At 42.9% G+C, this 22,800-nt stretch overlaps 1 protein-coding gene across 1 annotated transcript in view; it reads right to left on the bottom strand.

Moving 5' to 3' along the window:
• The window catches only part of LOC144791022 (putative cation-transporting ATPase 13A4), a 125,478-nt gene that overhangs the window by 69,890 nt on the left and 32,788 nt on the right, over positions 1-22,800 (bottom strand). The window contains exons 3-10 of the mRNA XM_078665650.1: positions 22,202-22,342; positions 21,002-21,072; positions 20,836-20,916; positions 19,081-19,150; positions 15,571-15,705; positions 14,582-14,654; positions 9,302-9,433; positions 367-537 (exon numbers count right to left, since the gene is read on the bottom strand). Coding sequence (XP_078521776.1) covers positions 367-537; positions 9,302-9,433; positions 14,582-14,654; positions 15,571-15,705; positions 19,081-19,150; positions 20,836-20,916; positions 21,002-21,072; positions 22,202-22,342 — 874 coding nt within the window. The remainder of the gene's footprint in view (positions 1-366; positions 538-9,301; positions 9,434-14,581; positions 14,655-15,570; positions 15,706-19,080; positions 19,151-20,835; positions 20,917-21,001; positions 21,073-22,201; positions 22,343-22,800) is intronic.

Below are 22,800 nucleotides of genomic sequence, written 5' to 3'. Positions count from 1 at the left end.
CGAGGTGCCTACGCTAACCATGGGTCCCACTCTGCAACTCTGGGCAATAGCTTGCTTAATCTCCACAACGGCCCCAGCAACGCCGGGGATGCCTGGCTTCACCTTGGGGTGCCCAGGAGTGGACATTTCACAGGGAAAGCCTGGACGGGTTCCCCAGCGGTCTACAGCGCCAGGACACCCCAAGATGGGGTAACAGTGCGCTTTACAAGTATACTTACCTACCTAAGACACACTTTTCTATGAGAGTCACTCACCTTTTAACCCCTTGGGTGGTTGTGGTCAAGCCTCTTTTTCTGGTGGACAGTGAAGAAAGCTCCTGTCCTGTTGATGTGAACCACTTGGGTGAGATACTGGTCACACACTCACCTGTCCTCAGCACTACGGCCTTCGCCGGACCCTGGCCGGTGGACTCCGCTCGGATGACCTCCGTCCCGCAGTAGAGCACGTGCCTCTTGTAGTCTTCTCCGCTGAACTTCATCCATGGCATGGACTTGTCCATGTGGGGTAGCTGCGTCTTCGTCACGGGGATGCATTCACCTGAAGAAGGTTGATAATACCAATATTGGGTCAATAAAGTGCACAATCATTTCTTGTCTTTATTTATTTGTTGTACTTGTTAAAGCGCTTTGAAGTCCAAACCTGTCACATGAGTGCTACAGAGGTAATGAAATGACACACCAGGCAGCATATTGCAACTCAAGGTATTAAGAATGACAACATAACAGGCAGTTATACACAGCATCTTGACATCATGTCATTCTCCTCCAAGGAGGTGAAAGAAAGTTGTAGCAAGCTAAAGCACACATATAAGAGGGTCAGCGGTGGTGATGGTGTCTGTGAGCGACGCACTGAGAAGGATAACCCGCATTTGTCTCCGGCAATTGGGTGTAAAAGGGTATTTTGCACCCTGGGCCCGATTCACAAAACTAACTTAAGACAAAATCCTAAACTTACTATCATTTTGGTATTCACAGAAGGCACTTACTCGTTTTGGTATTCACAGAAGTTAGGAGTCCTAAATGCCTTCTGTGAATACCGAAAGTCTTAAAATTTGGATTTTTCTCAACTTAGTAGTATTAAAGTTAGGACTCCTAACTTTACGACTCCTAAATGCCTTCTGTGAATACCGAAAGTTTTAAAATTAGGATTTTTCTCAACTTTACTACTACTAAACTGAGAAAAATCCTAATTTTAAGACTTTCGGGATTCCCAGAAGGCATTTAGGAGTCCTAAAGTTAGGACTCCTAACTTCTGTGAATACCGAAATGAGTAAGTGTCTTCTGTAAATACCAAAATGAGTAAGTGCCTTCTGTGAATACCGAAATGAGTAAGTGTCTTCTGTGAATACCAAAATGAGTGAGTGCCTTCTGTGAATACCGAAATGAGTAAGTGTCTTCTGTGAATACCAAAATGAGTGAGTGCCTTCTGTGAATACCGAAATGAGTAAGTGTCTTCTGTGAATACCAAAATGAGTATGTGTCTTCTGTGATACGAAAATGGTAGTAAGTTTAGGATTTTGTCTTAAGTTAGTTCTGTGAATCGGGCCCATTGTTTTTAGGCTCTGGTGGTAGCAGCTAGTCTTATTTGAGTATGGATGGTGTCTTGTAGTCTAGCAGCACTGGTGGGTGATTATTTCCTTGAAAGGTGGGGTTTTGAGAGGTAGGCTTGGAAGGCTTCGACGAGATGTGTTGACGCATTGAAGGTTAGATCGCTGAGGGAGGTATAGGGTGAGTGGCGGTGTGCAGCCCTAAGAGTGTGACCTGCAGTTGTATCTACTCAACGCTAACCAAGGCTAAGCAGTCAAGCATTACTGTCCAGCGGGCTGCAGAGTGGTAATGTGAGGGGTCTGTAGCTTAATAGAAGCTGTAAGTCAGTGTTATGATTTTACGGATAATTCAACCGCATGAAATTCAATCCTGAAACTAGCAGGCAAGGTTCCCCAGCAGGCTTGGAATCCGCATTATCCAATGTGACGTGTATTTTGTTGGAGATCAGACATTGTTGTAAATATCTTTGCTTCTGAACCACTTTGGAGAGCACAGGGCAGAATTCTGTTATGTTTTTTTCACCAGCATGAGCCATTGCAGTAAAGAAACCACCCGTCCTGAGACCTTCCAAACCCTTTTCAGAAGGACACGTGTGACCTGATCAGCTACGTCAGATCCTCTCTGTGTGAGACCGGAATGAACCCCCATGCCGATCAGCCTCACGAGGACTGGTCATTGGGGAGAAGCCTGAATGCTTTAGCAGTGGCGGCTCCTCATCTAAGGCGGAGGAGCATCGCCCTACTGCTCCTTGAGCAGAGAAAATAAAATAAAACAATAAAAACAAGATGTTATTATCATTTTCTTTTCTTTTATGACTCTAGGGGGGGCAGGGCGGGGCTAGCCGATACAAAGCGAGCCGGAGTGGTTTGCAGGCCAGCCAAACCATCATGCGCACTTGGCCTGTTCTCCATTGGGCTGTGTTGCACCGCCCCTTCGGAGAACATGTCCAGCATCCCCAGGCACTGCCTGAGCGGCCAAACTGGGCGCTCAGACCAATCACGGCGCTGCTCCTGCAGCATCGTGATTGGCTGGCAGAGTCGGAAGCCTGGGTGCTTCCGGTACAGGCTGCAAGAAGACGAGGAGAGACGTGCGGCAAATGCGGCGGCAAAACAGGCATGTTTATTTTTTGTCATCCTGACCCGCTACTCGCCCACCACCCCGTCCAGAGGCAGCCGCCACTGTGATTTAGGGGAGCAAGGTGTTGATGCCTGGACACTTCTGTTTCACTTACGGAGAACTAATAAAAACACAAAACCCATTGGAAAAACTTAGGCGAATTCCATTACACCCCCTGGAATACCTGAGACTCAGACAGCTGCAATTTCTAATATTTATGTTGCATTTTACCCTGGCTGCATAGGCGTCTTTTTTCAATGACTTCACTTGTTACATTGTTTTATGCGGTAGAACATTCTGCTGCGATCTGCCATAGAACTCTTATTGACTAATTCTTATTAATTGGGGTTTAGGAGGACACTGACAGAGGAGTCTAAGCACACAGCTAGAAGCGGTCCAGAGTGCCTTATCGCATTGGCATGTTGGGCTCTGTCGATAGGGAATAGCCCCAGGAAAGGGGAGTTGTCGCCTTCTTTATGCATCTGTAGAAGTGATTTACATAATAATAAATGAACGGTTAGTTCAGATGCGCCCGATTCACAGAACTAACTTAAGACAAATTCCTAAACGTACTACTTTTGGTATTCACAGAAGTTAGGATTTTGTCTTAAATTTGTCCTGCATACATTGTACCGGTTGTATGATGTTACAGCGCATACTTTTACAACGCATACCTTTACAACACATTTTTTACAACGCAACATCCATTACAACGCATTCCATTACAACGCATGCCACTACAACGATTTTTTAAAAAACTACCTTTACATCGCATTCCAGTACAGCGCATACTACCTATAAAACGCATACCATTACAACGCATACCATTATATTGTATGTATGGTAAGTATTGGATAGTGTAGGGGTAAAAATTACTATTCTAACTCCAGGGGGTGCAACAGTAGGGTAAGTGTCGGATAGTGTAGGGGTAAAATTTACTATTCTAACTCCAGGGGGTGCAACAGTGGGATAAGTGTTGGATAGTGTAAGGGTACTATGCGTTGTAATGGTATGCGTTGTAATGGTATGCGTTGTAATGACTGCGTTGTAATGGCATGAGTTGTAATTGTATGCTTTGTAGTGTCATGCATGGTAATGGTTGCGTTGTAATGGCATGCGTTGTAAGGGATGTTGCGTTGTAATGAATGTGTTGTAAGGGTAGTGCGTTGTAAAAGTTGCGTTGTAAAGGTTGTTTCCCCTTGTACCTGGCCCAGGTATAATGTGGCGCAGGGGTTTACAAAGTGAAGCATCTACCTAGATGCATCGTTTTGTAAATATGGGGCAACACGGTGCATTTTTCACCCTGCTGGTGCATCACAAAAAGCGACACACCAGCGGCGTAAAAGTGACACAAGGCCTCAAAAATAATCCCCTTAGACTTTTCCGCCTTTGTAGCTGTGCAGACTCCAGTCCATCATTTGATTCATACATGGTCTTAGCACCTTCTGTTGAGGCAGACTCCATGTCAGTTCTCCTGCTGAATTATACTTTGGTTCTGGCTGTTATTTGATTAGATTTATTATATAACTGCTAATTCCCACTAATTTGACTAACAACACTTTGCCTTCATAAGTGATCTTATTTTTTAATAAACCTTCATGGGTTGGACCTGGATTCTTGGCTTGTGAAGGTGTTATTAATTTGTACTAGGACTTGATCTTACAAAGACTTAATGGGTCTTGTGAAGACTCAGGCAGTCCGGATCCTGCACAACAAGGCTTTAATTATTTAATTAGAGCGTTGACACACCCAGGGAGTTTTTTAACAGGTGCATGAATGTTTGAGCTCATATTCCCTAGCAGTTTCTGTCTTCCTTGCTTGCTTCCTTACCTGCCTCCACACTGTCTGTTAGCCAGAGGTCTGATCTCTGCTGGCTCTTTGACCACATGTCTGGTTGATGTATTGGATAATAAAGGGCATTTCTCATATTCTTCGTCCTGTATGATGGGTACATAAAGTTACACTTTCCTACCTGACGCCGGTGATTGGCTCCTTAGCTAGATCGGCATGAAAGGTTTCCCAAACACTTCGGACAGTCTGACAACGCAGTTGTAAAGGACGTTTAGTTCCTAATAGTTAGGACGAGTAAGGACTACCAGGAGTGACGCCCACATCAACATCCACATTTTAAACTGGTTGGACCATCTTCATGGCACCTTCTTAGCTATTGCCTCAACACTGGCGGGCGGAAAGAGAGCCAGGAAACAAGGGGCCCGATTCACAGAATTAACTTAAGACAAAATCCTAAACTTACTACTTTTGGTATTGACAGAATGCACTTACTACTTTTGGTATTCACAGAATGGATTTACGACTACTAACTTTATGTCCGCACTCGGGCTGGAAATTCGGGCCCGGAGGTGGAGCTTCCGGCCCGGAGGTGGAGTTTCTGGCCCGGAGGCAGAGCTTCCAGCTCGGAGGTGGGGATTCCGGACGGTGGCGGAGATTTAGCCGAAATCTCCACCTCCGGGCCGGAAGCTCCGCCTCTGGGCCGGAAGCTCCACCTCTAGGCCCGAATTTCCAGCCCGAGTGCGGACGTAAAGTTAGTAGTCGTGAATCCTTTCTGTGAATACCAAAAGTAGTAAGTTTAGGATTTTGTCTTAAGTTAGTTCTGTGAATTGGGCCCAGGGAGTGCTCCCAGATTGTTGACAGTCTTGAATGGGTGGGTTTCATGGGAAAGGGCTGAGGAGTAGAAGGATAGGGAATCTGTTATGGTTGTCCGGACCATGATTATTATATTTTATATATACATTTCCTCTGTAGAAGAATAATCGGTTAGATCACATACAGATTTGCATGGGATTCACCCACTTACAATCGGAAGCCCAGACCACGGTTCTCAAAGAGGTTATTCAATAGCTTGAGATGAAGAATTGAAAGGAAGGGGCCGCATGAAACCTTAGAAAGCCATCGGTGACACCCAAGCATGGTGGGAGTGAAATGGCTGCACTTAACGTGTTGCTTTCTAACAGATAGACAGTGTTCGATATGCACCGAGATCAGAACGGCCATGGGCATGTTGACAATTAGTAGACTCAGATAGAGCATTTAGTTTTTGTTTTAAAACTCTGCAAGAATTGGGTAGTAAAGTTTCTCAGGCAACAGAATTCAGCAGCTTCCCTTTTGAATGGCACAGTGAAAGTTCTTACTCTGGTAAGGGGCCTTGTTTAGACACTAACCAGTAGCTGGATCATTTTCACTTAGTTTTTGCCTTCTTATGTCATGTTATGTTAATTTTGTGTGTAAGGGTTGTGTAATGAGGCTTCTTGGCACCATGGCAATTGACATAACCAACTAAATAAGATATACCACCTTAAAATTTGATTTAGTTTCTACAAAAGGAAGCCGACCCAAGGCAGACGGAAGGAGAAGCTATTTAGTGAACTATTTTGAGCAGCTTGAACACTTTTCAGACTCTGTTCAAAAATAATTTGCAATTAAAGCTTGTTCCATCCCCTTACAGCTGGAACTGAAATGGCTTCTTCCCCAGAGGTTCTATGTCTTGGATCTTGCCACCTGACACATTAACTGCTGTGCAGGAAGCAGTCTGCCACTGGGATGGTTCCAGTTGACCTAGGAGACCCAAGTTGCCAGTATTGTGCCTTGTGGAGTTGGGTCATGGCTTTGAGTAGAGTGATCTACTTGAGTGACAGCCAATGAGGGGCTCTAAGTGTGACTGTGATGTGTCCTCCACTAGACCTGTGCAGACAGGTCTCTGGCTGAAGGGGTATTTGTTACTCCTAATGTTCAGCTGTGAGAACAGGTTCATCCATTGAGGGGAGATGCTTGCAGAAGTCTAATGACCAGAAAGATGCCCTGATGTCATCACGAGTTTATTGGTTGTTGCCCATGATACCTTCACCCAAGAGAGGGAACTTGTTGCTCCCATCATTTTTTGGCTCAGGGTCTACTCTTCCAGTTAAGACAACATATGACTTACATTTATTGATTTTAATTAAATAACATGAACAGAAATTTGCAGAGGGTATCCTTGATTGGCAAAGGGCCGGTTAGACATGATAGGGGCCACAGCTCTAGTACTCTCTTGGCATGTCCTAGAGATCACTATCAATTAGATTGGAAGATTCAACTCTTCCCAGTAAGGCAGTAATTGTCGTGTGTCAATAATGTTGATTTATCTCCACCTCTCTAGCCTCTTGTTTTCTTGTACAAGTTGTTGGTTTTAGCATGCATACTCTGCAGTGGGTTTGATAAATTGCTTTTTGCTGTTTCTTGGGATGGTCTTGTTGGAAATAAAGGTTCAGGGTGGCCGGTAATACAGGTGATAACAGGATGCTTCATTCTTTAGGATAAACATCTCAGGTTACAGGTAGAAGATGGTAAGAAGTTACCACAGGTGTAGTATCAAGAGTGTGATCAGTGTCTGAGATTTGTGTCTTGAAAGTTGAGAGCCTGGCTCTGCTGCATTTGGGAATAGCTCAATAGCCTAAGTAGGATCCATCTCATATTCGAAAGAAGCTTCTTCCAACAGAGCCAAAGTGGTCTGCGTTGACTTGTTGCTGACGGTGAGAATACTAATGACGGATCTGAACAGTGATGACGTAGAACACTCAGAGGATAAACAGAGAGGAATATGTATTCCATGAAGTCTCTTCAGTGGCAAGGTATGGACCTCCTGTCCTCCTATGACCACTATTATGCTATGACCACCATGATGCTATGACCACCATGATGCTATGACCACCATGATGCTATGACCACCATGATGCTATGACCACCATGATACTATGACTACCATTTTTCTATGACCACCATGATGCTAGGACCACCATGATGCTATGACCACCATGATGCTATGACCACCATGATACTATGACTACCATGATGCTATGACCACCATGATGCTATGACCACCATGATACTATGACTACCATGATGCTATGACCACCATGATGCTATGACCACCATGATACTATGACCACCATGATACTATGACCACCATGATGCTATGGCCACCATGATGCTATGAACACCATGATGCTATGGCCACCATGACGCTATGACCACCATGACGCTATGACCACCATGACGCTATGACCACCATGACGCTATGGCCACCATGATGCTATGACCACCATGACACTATGACCACCATGAGGCTATTACCACCATGATGCTATGACCACCATGATGCTAGGACCACCATGACGCTAGGACCACCATGATGCTATGACCACCATGATGGCAGCTCTGGCGCGCAACTCACATGAATGTGACACCACAGGATTGGTCTTTATATAGCATTTGGCACAGGCAGAATCACAAGAATTGTACACAAATATTGCAAATGCTTTACATTTAATAAAATAAATCTTCAAAATATCACTCAAACCAATGAAATACAAGCTTCAAAGTAAAGTTGCATAGATGAGAAGATGCAGTAGATGAATCCTGTATTTGTATTGCCATATAAGCCAATGTACACATGTGTCTTTGGTCATATAAATGCTTATGCAATCATTTGTTTGGTGTTATATGAGCTTGCATGAATTCTCTAGTTTGCTCCATTTAGAGTTGAGCGAAAATGTAAGCGTTCCCCCTTGTGACATGCGCAAAAGCAAGAAGAATGAAATATTTTGATGATTGTGATGAATAATAAAGAAGATGAGAACAAAGGATTGATTTGGCGGCATATTTTGTAATGCCATGAACACTTAAGCTGTGCACCCGGTTAGGAGTGGTACTCGCTCCTTTTTCAGTGCTCTAGTTTGCTGCCATGAATGCATGCATGTGTGTGTGTGTCATATAAGTATATACTGTTAGACCTGAGTAAAGGAATGAATGAATGATTGCAGTTGTGCAATATGCCTAAGAATGTACCTTCTCTGGGTACCAAGGGATGTGATGCATATGCCCAGACATACATTAGGTTAGAGCTATACAGTCATACATTCAAATATGCATATGTTGTCACATGTGTCCATTTTACTCTAACATCTGGGTCAGTCTAACTGGAAGTACATTTGTGTATGCAGTGCAATATGAAAAGTAGTCCTTTTTGGGTATAGACATATAAATATATAACATACATATGTACATATTCATATACCGGAGCGCATTGATCACATAGGAGGAATTCTTCCCTTTGTTAGGAACACTACTCTGGGATTAAATCCAGGGCTCTGAGTTCAAATGTTATAATTTACCTAATAATGTTTCATTTGAATTTGTAGACTTGCTCTTGCAACAGTTCAGTAGTACTGAATCAACAATCGCGCCACACCCATGGGCTGCTTCTTAAAGGTGTTAAAGATGCTTTCATGGCACATATATACTTTGGACAGATTGAAAACAGGGCTTAGCAGTTCTATGGGGTACCACAACTTGTTTGGGAACTTCACAGACCTGCGAAATGTGAAAACATCCATAGTTTTACCTGGTTTGCCACAGCCGGTTCTGCTCTAAACCATGTGAGTCGTGCGAGCAGAGTTCTAATTCTGCACTAGCACCAGCGCAGTCTAGATTTAGAGTTCCAAGGATATCACCACTACTGACTCGACGCCCTATGTGTTAAATGTAGAGGAAGAATCGACACTTGTGAAAACAGAGGACGATGAACCAGGCACTAACTCAGTTCCCTACAACAGTGAACATTGGCCTGAAACGGGGCTCCTCACCTGTGAGCATGCCTTCGTTCAACACACAGCTGCCGCTGACCAGGATCGCGTCGCACGAGAGGAAGAAATTCTTTCCGGTTAAGACAATGACATCTCCAGGGACCAGGAGTCGTGATTCCACTTGGTTACAACCTACAGAAGATTATACATTTACACTAAGATTATCTCTCCGACCACAGGCTAGTAAAGGCTTTTATTTGTCCAATAGGCAGGCAGATCTTAGGACTGGCGCCTGTATGAAATTGTTAAACAATACAGACGGGTTGAAGAATTACAAGCTAGCATGCCATAGGCTCCGTTGGACATTGCTCCAACCCTGTACGCACCACGGCATCCCCACTGATGATGCTTGCTGATCGCTTGCAGAGATGCAAGATGTTTGGCCAAAGGAGGACAGAGGAAGATGGTACTCATTTTGTTTATGGCTTCCACCAGTGGTGCTTGATTGTAAGTGATTATGAGAAAGGTTTACTCAAGGAAATTGTAGCCTTAAGATGGTTAAAACAAAATTCCTGGCAGCGCTTTTTCTTAGGGTCGCATCAATTCCTTCTTTAACCCGTACTCCCTTGTATCTACATTGATTCATATTTCTCTATTCCTTGTCATAAAACAAAGGCGGTCCTTCCACTATCGTTCATCGCCTTTGTGTTTTTAACTATATAATTATGGGCTACCCTTGACTATCAACTAAATGTTGCCCTTCCTATATCTTTGTACCTCTAATTATACCTCAATAATTCCAACCTGCCCTATACTCTAGAACCTTTATGTATAACCTAGGACCTTTCAAACTTGTCTATATCCTTGCACCCAACCTATACCATAGTACCTTTACCACTCCCAATCACCTAGTACATTAAACCCTTCCTATACCACACACCAGCACCTCTACACACCTTTTATACATTGATTCCTGAAAGGGAAATAGCCTTTATCGGTGTAAACACATAAACACTGATAAACACCTGCACATCAAGAAACTATAATGCCATTGGAAGAAAATGAAATGAGAAAGAATGTGTGTTCTTTACATTTCTTTTGAAGGGGTCAAATCAATGTGCCTTGATTAAACAAGGCAACAGCTAGAGAGTTTGGTCTAAGATTACTCTGCTTGCATTTGTTTGTCATTTAAAGTTGTTTCAACTCCTTTGTTTCTTTTAGTTTGTGCACTTGGATCAAAGGTGCAGAGTTTAAAGGTATCTTTTCAGGTATGATTTTATTTCATACACTACAGAGAATCTGGGAAGATTAAATCATATCTGATCTTGGGGCAGTATACAATTCTCCCAGTGATTCCTTAAATGGCCAATACATACCATTGCTTTTTCTCATAGACGCAGAATAGGTCAAACCGGATGGTAGACCGGGCCCCTTGGCGCTCAAATCAGTATCGACAGCAGATCAACTCCCAAACATGCCGGGCTTTAAACCATGTGCATGGTACAGTGTGAAAACATTACACAAGACTTTCCACATACCAGCACCACAACAACAAGCAGTAAAGTGCCCCACCGTCATGTGTCACACATTCAGCTAAATCTGGCGTTTAAGCCACCTGTACTTTACTGACCCCAAGGGTCATGAGGCAGCATAGCAATCATCATCAAAGCCCACCTCACCTGTCAACTTAAGGACAGCCCAATCTTTGACTGCGAAAATACTCACTTCTCCCTACATCTCTCCCCGGAGAAAACGCTGTCGGGTCTGTTAATATATCGACCCCCGGGCTCACTCGGACAGTTCCCTAACTCCCTGGTGGAGACTGCCACTTCCCTAGCCTGTCTATCGTCCAACTTTACGGTACTAGGAGACCTTAACATCCACTTCAATGACCCAGGGAACAAAATAGCTGGTGACCTCAAAGAAGACCTAGCTGCACTCAGCCTCTCCTTGAAAAATTCTCAGCCCACCCATAATAAGGGCCATCTCTTGGACCCTATTTTTTCGAACATCCCGGAACTCACTTCATTCTCACCCCTACCCATCCCCTGGACTGATCACCACCTTATCCTCCTCAAACTTCCAATCTCCACCGAAATTACCCACAACCTGCCTCCCCAAGCTCCCTCTCGCCCATGGCCCAAACTAGACACAAACGCCTGGACCAGCCTGCTGATAGCCTCCACCCCCACCCTGAACCCGGACCCCTCGCTGCCAGACACTCAAATCCGAGATTGAAAACCCTGTGTATCTCCCATAAAATCTTACAAGGCAAAGGACCACCCATACTAAGATCACTCATCAAGCCACACAAATCCACCAGACAGCTCAGGTCGGACTCCCTTTGTCTGGCCAGCGTCCCCAGAATAAGAAGACCTCGCACGGGCGATCGCCGCTTTTCTTACAATGCCTCTAAGCTCTGGAACAGTCTCCCCATTAGCATCCGTAAAGAAAACAATCTGCTCACATTCCGCAGACTACTGAAAACCTGGCTGTTCCCCCGATAATCCCTTCACAGGAGTACTCTTAGGCTGTTACTTCAGCGCTGGGACGCCCGAGGGTAGCTACGCGCTCTATAAATCCGCAATCAAATCAAATCACTGCTGGGGTCTTGAGCCCACACTTACAATGTTACCCACATTCTTTCTCGTCCCAGAATACAATGAGATGTTTTTGTGGGGTCAGGACAGACGTAAGGTGTGACCGAGGACAGGGAACATTTGCTGTGCGAATAGGACACTTTACCCCGCCTTTAGGCCCATAGGAATGCATGGGGAGTTATTCCTTATTTGCGATTAGCAATTTGCTAATCGCAAATAAGGAACATGTAGGAATCGCAATATTTTTTGCAATTCCTACATGAATCCCGTTTTGCAAGTCCTTAATAGCGATTCCTTATGAATCGCTATTAAAAACTCGCAAAACGGGTCTTTGATGAATCTGGCAGTTAGACCACCTTATTTTTCAGTGTTCACTGGTAAAATAATTTTGGGAATAAAAGCCTTTTAACTGGTTTGTTGAATTGTACTTTGGTCCTTGAATTCTCCACCCTACCTTTGGCCTTCTTGAGCGCGAATTTAAGAACTAACTCTGATAAAGCTCTACTTGACCTTTTACTAACATCTGCGGTGAAAATTTGTATTGAATTATTGTTACCTGTACTAAGCTGTTATATGTTAGGCCTATCAGTATCGGACTGCTCTTTTGCCAACATATGCATATAATTTTGAAAATAAATGTTATCGCTCGACTAGCCTTCGCCCTCACTTTCCTTCTCTTTCTTTCCCTTTTCCTTCTTTTCTGCTTGTCTTTACTTCTTTTATTATTGATCACTTGGGTTGGTCTCTTGATACCCATTTAGGCGTAATAACCTCACTTTATGACTGTATATGTGATAATTTTGCCTTAAATATCTTATGTTAACCCTGTTGCAGTTTTTTCTGTCTTCCCTCTTGAAAATCAATAAAGTATTTTTAAAAAAAAATAAAAAGGTGCAGAGCTACAGGCTAATCTGATGGAATTCCACTTTATAGGAGCGCTGCAAAGTATTATGCTGTTGACAAGGTTAATATCCCACATTGTGATAATAGTTAATAAATGAGAGGGTTAATAACAACACAACTGTGGCCATGAATTGTATAATTATAAAATATTTAAGGATAATGTTTCTTATTTTATTAATCCACTAATACGCAGCCAGTGAGTGTGAGGGGTTCTTAGATGTGAGACAGGGCAAGCGAGAGAGTCTGTGAGTGAATGATACGCTTAGCTCACTCTTCCTTAAGTGCAAAGGACACACATCCTGCGGGAGACACCACAGACCCTAAAATACTCACAATTGAATTTGTGAGTTATAGCAATCACTGCCAAAAATTAACATGTTTTTGAAAAACAGTTCTGGCCTATTTTGGGGGTTAAGGCAGTTGAATAAACATCAACAAAGACTGATTTCAAAAAGATTGTAAAGCACCGAGAAAACACCACTAAAGTCCACAAAAACCAAACACTGAAAAGAGGTAACCCTGTATGCGCCCGGTCTTTCTACCATTAACTATTCCCTTCTGCCTGACCTCCTACCTGTGTACGAATAGTTCCCCCCACATATACCACTGTATCTCCACGTCTATATGTATATCTATTAGTTCTTATACTCTACTGGTACTTTCCCTGCGTGTACTCAAGCACCTCTTCTGCCTCTCTTCTTTTAAGGTAATAATTCTTTACAATTGGAATTGAAATGGTTCCTTACGTTGAAATGTAAAGCTGGTACCGGTCCAGTACAATATGCGGTGTGTTATACATTTACTGGGCTCATTCTAGATTTACATTTCGATGTAATGAACCATTTCACACAAGGCGTGGCCGCCATATGGTATTCTTGAAGGGTTTAACTCCAGTCTATAATATAGACCTAATTAAAAAGTGATTATAAGCATGGCTTTCAATGGAAATATAAAAGTGCAGGTACTCGCTGTTAAGACTCCCTGCGTACTCCTGGCAAGTGCTGGTACTCTCCCACTAAATGTATCGCTGAAGTGCTGAGAAGTGCAGGTATTTCAAGCTAAAGAAGTGCCCGCCCATTTAAACCACTGTTAATAAGCAGGGCCACTGGAATCATGAGAATGTGTGGTCAGGACGTTTTTCTCAAAATTATAGATTTTTCACATTTGCCACATAATCAATAATCTGCTGCTTAATCTGCAGATTTTACCCCCCCGCCCCTCTCCCCCCCAAAAGACTGTTTCTTGCTCAAACGGTCCAAGTGTTACTAAAAACACTGTGGCACGTGTTACCGCGCAGTCAAAGGCCCTCTGCAAAGGTTAACTGTTCATATTTCTGTTGCTTATTGCTACATTTGTCTGTTAAACTGGTACCAATGAGGTGCAACTAATGCCCAGGCAGTGTTAACAAATGTAAAATGACAATAAATTGAAGTATTACCATCACAAATGTGTCACATTATGCCACATAATTGAGTATTTTTTGCCGCGTAATTTACTCAACCCTGCCGCATAACTCTAGTGCTCTGTTTATAATTAATTATTTTTAGCATATCTTGATTAATTGATTATATCCAATATAATTATTAAAATATTAACCCAAAAAAGGAACATTAACTCTGTTGCCCTATGTCCCATGCACTGAAGCTGTAGAGTGGGTTCTTAAAAGAGCCGCTGTTTAGGCTCAGAGACATTCATTCATGGAAAACGCCCAACATGTAATGTTTGTTTATTTAAAGACACCTGAGAGTCTAGTATTCACATGTCAGATCTGTGCCTCTCAGGATGTTGTCAAACACTCTTTGTTACAGATGAAAGATCATAGCCGAAGGGAACTCACCGCCGTCTCTCCGCAGCACAGACACCTTGACATTGTTGTGCGCTTCGACCAGTTTGGACAGTTTGACGGCTTGCTGAAAATGGAAAATAGAAAAAAATACCTAATTAACACAGAGTACTGAGCAAAGCAAAATCTGTAGCCATTTAACAAAGGCTGCAACTATATTCTACCAACACAGAAATAGATTGAAGTCATTGAATATGTCCAAAATACTCATAATGATATATTTGTATATATATGTATACAGAGATAACTCTAACCACTAGTTTATGCAGTAGACCCTTGTACTCACTTCCATTCCTATGTGATTCTTAGAGTTTATCCATTTGTATGTCTTACTTGAGTGACTTTACAACTTGTACATTTGCATTTTGTTTCCATTTGAATCTCTCCCCTGTGTTACTTTACATCTTGTACATTTGCATTATTTTCCTGTTTGTATCTTTTATGTAACTCATGTAATCCTGAGTCCTTATGTATTGAAACTGGTTCTTTTGTAAAGCACTGACACCTTCGGGTAATGTTCGCGCGATAGAAAATCACATTAAATAAATAAATAAAAACTCTGGGCCAGATTTACGAAACACAGGTTGCAAAATACTAGTTGCAGTTTGAGACCAGTATTTGTGTAATTACTGTGGTATTTTGCGAACTGACCTATGTACTAAAAGGACAAATCATAAAATATTGTATCGTAATGGGTCACAGTCTGACCTACCTCATGAATGCTAACGAGGGGACACAAAAAGTGGATTGTTTGCCACACTTTTTTCAGGAATTCATTTTGAAGCAGTGAAGGACAGGTTTGCCAAAATCCACCAGGATCTGACTCCCACCGCCTCCTTGGGGTGTCTGCTGGCCAATCATTGAGGGGTAGCTCACCCCTCCCTCGCCTTCGATTAAATGTTCTGCGAACACTAACAATCTAGCGTCGCAATGCATTTGACATTGCGACGAATAAAGGCGCTACTGAAAGCCTCGAAGCTCACCTGCCGGAGTTCATTGAGGGACAGACTGATGGTCACGGTGCAGAGTAAGAGGATAGCGATGGCGTATCCCAGGTATCCCTCCGCCAGCCACAGAACCACCGTGAAGAACTGGTAGATGTAGAAGAGGTTTATAACCTGCGAACAGAAGGGTATCGGCGTGTTAGGGATGGATGGATGGATAGATAGATAGATAGATAGATAGATAGAGAGGTAGATAGATAGATAGATAGATAGATAGATAGATAGATAGATAGATAGATAGATAGATAGATAGATAGATAGATAGATAGATAGATAGATAGATAGATGGATAGATAGATAGATAGATAGATAGATAGATAGATAGATAGATAGATCGATAGATAGATAGATTTATAAGGTATGGGTGTATTAGGCACACAGGCACTGGCACCGCCACAAACATATACCCACATTCATAGCAAAGTTCTCTATGTACCCATATGAGTGTGTGTATATATATATACATACTTGGAGTAGTATAGTAAGAACAAGAATAATCTTATAAGATCTAATTTACAAACTGCATTTTGCAGTACCTTAAGGAATACTACACTACAGTAGTACTAATTACTTACTACAAATTAACAAATCTAGTAGTGTAAATTACTGCCTCCACCTCCCCTACTTTACCATGGGGACATCCTCACACAGTTAAGTGTACTATTTAGTAGTAAATGGGTGCAGGAACCATGTGACTGGCTGGAAAGAAGGGCATACTTACTACTAAATGGAAGAGGTTTAATGAGGGACAGACCCACACCCAAAAAAGAGTAAGCCCACTGCAATTCACAAACTGCACTGCTAAAGTTAATTTTGCCAAAATGGACCCAAAAACATCAGTAATTGTACTCCAGTTCGAACTTGAAGTAAGGCCTGCACCACATATGAACACACTCCCATAAACATTAATGGATGTAAGGGCTTACAATAAAACCCTAGAAGAAAAAAATGCTAAAATCAATAAAAAATGTAATGTAGTTAAACATATTTAAAAATGTATTATCTAAAATATTAATAGAAAACTTAATTTAAACCTAAATTCAGATTAAACCTTTGATAAAAAAATAATAATAATATAAGTTAATTCTGAACATAACTTTGAATGAACTTTTCATTTAATACATATGTAATTTAATATGTTATAATGCTGTCCTCTTTTATGTTATAGGGTGTTGGTTTCTGATAAATATTTACATTTAAGTTTTAAACTAGGTTATTTTAATAATTTGAAAAAAAATAAACTTTATTAATTTCCCTTATACTTTGAAATAAGGCGTTCTCCGCCATGGCAACAGGTAGCTCCGCCCATGTGTGGAAGAACGACTGGTGGTAACTTTACACTCGATTATCTCTTTGTAGGAGGCGCCGCGGTAGAGACATGTAGATCTAAACTTAGGTATAAACCCACCCTTCACAAACAGTGAGTATGAGTAAATTTACACATGTAAATGTACCTTTGGAAATCCTGTTGGCTGATTTTCCTCATAGAACAGATAAGAGAGGCTGAGGTCTGTGTGTGGATGTGTGCAGAGGCGCAACTACAGTCAAATTTCAGGATGGGGGCTAATTAACATTTTGGGGGAGGCTATTCTTCCAGCAATCAGCAGAGTGAAGATGCATGGGCTCTAAGAAGGGGTGGAAGAAGAACAAAGCTTCGTTAACAAGTAAATGATCTTTTAAAGACCTGTGAAGTACTCGTGTGTGGCTGCAGTAAGACGGACGCCAGACCAGCCAGCCCACAGCAGCTCAAAAACTGTCTGTGTTTGCCCAGGAAGCTGTCTCAGCCGGGGCTGACACACACAACGGGAGGGGCTGAAGCCCTTTGAGCCCACTTGGCGGTGTGTGCATGTATGTGTTTGAAAAGCTGTACATGAGCCGTGCTGCAGGAGTAGTGCTTCATCTATTACAGAGTGCAGTTTGTAGAAAGGCCCCATGTAGCTCTGAACCCTTCCACTTGGAAGCTTCTGTTGGCCAACCACAGCTGGTATCTTCATCATTTAGCTGAAACACAAATTTCTGGTCAATAGCCTATTTACGTCCTTCATGACAAGTGGAACTGGAACTTTCTTTCTCATAATACCATTAATCATAACTTCACAACAGCAACCTTGGAAGGATGCAAGGCTGGGATTGAAAGACGAGACCTGAAGATCACCACATGTATCAGAGAAGAGCGCTTAACTCATCGAATAGGATCATAATGAAACTCAGGCAGGTGGAATCCATCTATAACCAGTCAAATGGACCTTTTACTAAGATGCTAAAGTAACAAACCTCCATTGACAAGGCCCAACATGCATTTTAGTTCCAGCTGCATTAAGCAACTACTTGTGTTTTCATTGTTCTTTGCATAATACTACAAGGAACTGGGTCTTATACTTCTACACAATGGGGGATAATATTTCTCTATTTAAGGGCTACAACTTATCAAATTCAGAAGGACGAATGTGAAGTGGTCACACCAGATGTCAACGCGAGTACTTAAAATGCTTCAACTTGGTGGTCTGAAAGCTTCTCAACTTGACATTATCATACAGGAAAAGGGAATCTATAGATACATTCATCCAACCAGTGAATCCGAGCTATGTCTGTAGATGAGAACATAGCCACAGCAGACGCAGGACAATGATGAACCTGACTCTCTGTAAATACACAGCATTCGTAATGAACTTCCGAAGTGATCGCCTGCTCTACGCCAAGCCCCATTGCAACTCCAATCCAATCCCAAGGGTTCTCGTTGAAGCCCCCCTTAATGCCCTAACATACCCTTAGCAGATTTCATCGTTTCTGTTCTGTGGTCAGCTAATGAGTACAAAGCTGAGGTCCAATCACAATAAAAATAAACTAATGAAATAGAAGCACAATCTGGTCCTCTTTTCAAAGAATGATTGACCACCGTTGCACTGTCTAGATCTCTCCTAGCTTCACCACCACAGTGGCGGTCTCAGTGTTGTACGCGGCCAACAATGCACTGGGGTGATGCAGATAGCAGACTGGACACCGCGGCTCAGCAGGTGTGGATCATCCAGCTGTTTGAATGCGGCATTCCAGTGAATACCTGATTTACATTCATAATTTGCTGAACTGATGATTTCTGTGTCTTTTTTGCAAATGTTTGTCGAATCAGTTATGATAAAGGGATCTTGGGAATCGCAGGAGCGTAAAGGGTTGGATGCCACAGTATCTAGTGACATAAATTGTACCTGCAACAACAAGGGATGCAGGGTGTGGACTGTCACTGTAAGTGTGTATAGGTAAGTAGGGGGAGTGTCCTAGAACTCCTGTATGAGCGAGCATGTATGTACACATCAACAGCTGGTGAAGCGCAGCGAATACCGAAGGGTGTCCCGACACCTCCACATAGACTATCGGAGAAGAACAAGGTCAGCGACTGTCTGGGGAATGGGCAGGTCTTGGAAGCTGCTCATAGCTCTAAAGGATGGTCACGTAAGCGTGAGCGGGAGGTTTCTAACAGGAGGTCCACCTTACCTTCTGCATGAAGAGCTTCCAGAGCGGGGCCACCTCCACATCGATAATGTTGTGACCGCAGACCAGCCTCCTGAAAGAAACAGATCATCGGTTACTGCTCCGCATTTCCTCCTTTTCAGGAAACCCTCCCTGGGGTGATAATCAATTCTGCATTCAGATTATATTTCAAACGTATAGCTTACTTTTACTACAAAAGCTCTTCTTTGCTTGAACACTATAAGAAAAGCTCTTGGCCAAGCTCTGCAGTTTGCACCACATGTGAGGCTTCAAAGACAAACTGACTGCAAGATTTTAAATTCTCTAGCCTAAAAAAACTGTTGCACTTTGACTGTTTCTTCAGTACTGGCATTGCAAGCGTAATCTGAGTTCCCATACACTCCCAACAAAGCAACACGCCTCACATTTCAATAGCAAACAAATCTTGGCAAAAGAGCAGGTTTGGCCGGATTTTCTGGAAAACTTTCAGTTCTTTTCTTTCCAAGACAGTCAGTCAGGACGGATCCTGAGAGAGCTACCACTAGTCACTTTTTGACTATCCCTTTTGTGACCTTTTCCCTGATTTGTTTTGCGACTTTGTCGCCTGGTGTTAAGGATATCCACCAAAGGCAGGTGTCAGTGACAGACATGCATTTGTTTTGTCTATGGATTTTGGAGCAGGATCATGATCCAAAGACTTGTGATGATTGCAGCGCATTGCATCGCACGGCACTGAGGGAGTGGTCTCTCAAACTCTTCGCCGGCGGACCCCGCAACGTTCCCGATCTCAGTCCTGAGGAAGGTCCTGAGATCGTTCACAGAGACGTATCCAGCAATCGTTGCTCCACCCCAAGTCTACTCAATTTTCACACACAGACTACTCCTCGCTCTTCACGTCGGCTACAATAAAGGAACTCCAGCAAAGAGCCGTAGGGGGCCCGTTGGGCATTGCAGCGCCGGCCCAACGAGGAGCTGCTCGATGATGAAGCATGACATCCCTCGGGGTGTGGGAGGGCCCTTGCGCCTAAGGGAGCAGATCCTTTGATCTTCCTCCCTGTTAGCCTTCGACCTCCCCTTCCTGATAGGAACTGCAAACCTTCTGTATACATGGCCTTTAAGTGGGCGTGTGCTGAACTTTTATTTGCCCCTGGTCCCTCTTTATATTGCTCAGATTTTAGTGATGTTGCCGCTGACCACACACTGAACAAAAATGTGAATAAAGGACCGATTCCTACCGAATACACAGACCATTTTGAGAGGGGTGCCTCAGAGGCAAGTTCTCAGCAGTTCCCACTACAGGCATTCTTATTGCCAGCAGCCAATCGGAATGGTCCTAACAAAGGGTTATGTTCGGATTGGTTGAAAATTGTCCAATCCAATTCTAAAACAATATTCCGTTCTGTCTCTGCATTCCTGATTGGTCACACTATCTACCAATCAGTGAAGGTGTGGGTGTTGTATTCTGGAAGCCAATGTGCACATCTTAGATTAGATCATACCACCACTGACTATTGGTACGGTCCAGGAAGGTGAGGGCAGCTCGCTCACAGGTCATTTTCTTTGCCAATAGTTACATTTGACCCCTTTCCTCTAGTCTGCAAGTGTAACACATTTTAGCAGTTTTTCAAAGTGAATTCTTCTCCATATAAGATCTATAAAGTCTGTCACAGGGTTCATTTTGACAATTGTGCATGGCGGAAAAGAGTTGTTTTTCCCCCAAAAAATACTGATCACCAAGCTGTTTCTGTGCAGCTACCCCTGGCATCTTCTATTCTTTACCTGATGTCTTGCTCTTCTGTTGTTAAGCCAGATGCAAATTTGGAATGAATGTCCGAGCAGGAGTGATCCTCTTCCAGAGTCCTGAAATATGAATTGCAGGAATTTACACGACAATATTTTAACAAAAAAAGTTGAAAAAGAATTAAGAGGCGTTGTCTAGACTCACCCGATTTTCTGGAATATTTCCCAAGTGGTGTCCCAAATATACCTGATTTTCTGCACTCGGATATACTTAACCTGCAAATGGGAAAGATGGTAAGCTTTTAGTTGGTAGATGGTCTCTGAGTTTGTTAGTAGACATATTGTTTCCTGTACACAAGATGCACTTAAAGCAGGCTTGAGTTGTGGTGTAGTTCCTATATTCCCAATAGGCTCTGCGCATTGGAATAATATATCCTACAGTTTAGACGTAGGACTGAGGTAAACTAGGTCTCTATCGAATGTATTAAACTTAATTGTGAGTGCCAGCTAGCTCAGAGGTCACTCGAAACTTTCTCGAATAAACAAGAAGGGATTAGTTTCTGACAACCGCATAAACATGACAACTTTGTTTCCCCAGAATAAGAAATATATCTCTAGAGTTGCGGAAACAATAGATAGTTATTTCACTCAGTCAATCGTGCATGCTTCGTTTCACCAGAAGTGCAGATAAATAGAGAAACGGGCGTTTTCAATCAAAAGTATTTATTGAACAGTCTTCTTTCTCATGCAAGAGATATGAACTGCTACAATCGCAATACTTAGCATGAAGTAAAGTGCGTACAACCCTTGCTCGTAATTGGGTGGCTATCTTGCTGTGCCTTAGGCGTGTGCGATGGAGACTGAACTATTGTTTACAATACATAACATATACTTAGAGTGGCCCTTGGGTCCGCCCCTTGCTCATGATTGGACGGCTTTATTGCTGTGTCTCATGCGTCTGCTCTGGAGGCAGACCTATTGATTCCAATATATAACATATACTTAGTGTGGGCTTTGGGTCAGCCTTTGCTCATTATTGGACGGCTTTATTGCTTTGCCTTAGGCGTGCGCTCCTGAGGCACCTATTGCACCAATGATAGCTAGGCCGCTTCCCAGGACCTTCACCATGCCACCACTCTGCCCCTTAGAGGTGATTGCCTGGAGATGCTGTGGAAGTGACATCACACCTTGCACTCCTCCCTCCTCCGAGGATAAACAGGACAGCTCACTGTCATTCCCTCTCCAGAAACAATGCCCAGGACAGCCCTAAAGGGGGATAGTTGTACCTTGATAATTACACATGACACTAAGAAAGAAAGCACATACTACAGCATCCCAGTGTCTTCAGACCAGGATTCCTCTCTTTCCATTCTTCGGGTTGTTGTATACCCACCAGGTGACTTACCTTTAGGTCCGGCTTCCTGATCGCGCGGTTGATGATCGACTTCTCGTCAGCGAGGATGGGGTGGTCAGTGCTCAGTAAACCTTGGAACTTCGTTAAGCGCATCCAACGCACCTTTTTCCTGGTGTACTTCTTCAAATCATCCTGTAAGCATAATCATAAAGGGGCGGTGTAAGGAGCAGGTAAAGATACACTGTAAGGAGCGGTTAAAAGGAAGTGTAAGGAGCAGTTAAAGAAGCAGTGTAAGGAGTGGTTAAAGACAGAGTGTAAGGAACAGTTAAAGAAGCAGTGTAAGGAGCAGTTAAAGACAGTGTAAGAAGCAGTTAAAGAGGTAGTATAATGAGCAGTTAAGGACACTGTGTAAGGAGCAGTTAAAGAGGCAGTGTAAGGAGCAGTTAAAGACACACTGTAGGAAGCTGTTAAAAGGAAGTGTAAGGAGCAGTTAAAGAGGCAGTGTAAGGAGCAGTTAAATACAGTGTAAGAAGCAGTTAAAGAGGTACTATAAGGAGCAGTTAAAGACACTGTGTAAGGAGCAGTTAAAGACACTGTGTAGGGAGCAGTTAAAGACACTGTGTAAGGAGCAGTTAAAGACACTGTGTAGG

This window comes from Lissotriton helveticus, chromosome 11 (assembly GCF_964261635.1).
Source record: "Lissotriton helveticus chromosome 11, aLisHel1.1, whole genome shotgun sequence".
NCBI classification, from domain to species: Eukaryota; Metazoa; Chordata; class Amphibia; order Caudata; family Salamandridae; genus Lissotriton; species Lissotriton helveticus.
This window is presented reverse-complemented; position numbering and strand designations above follow the sequence as displayed.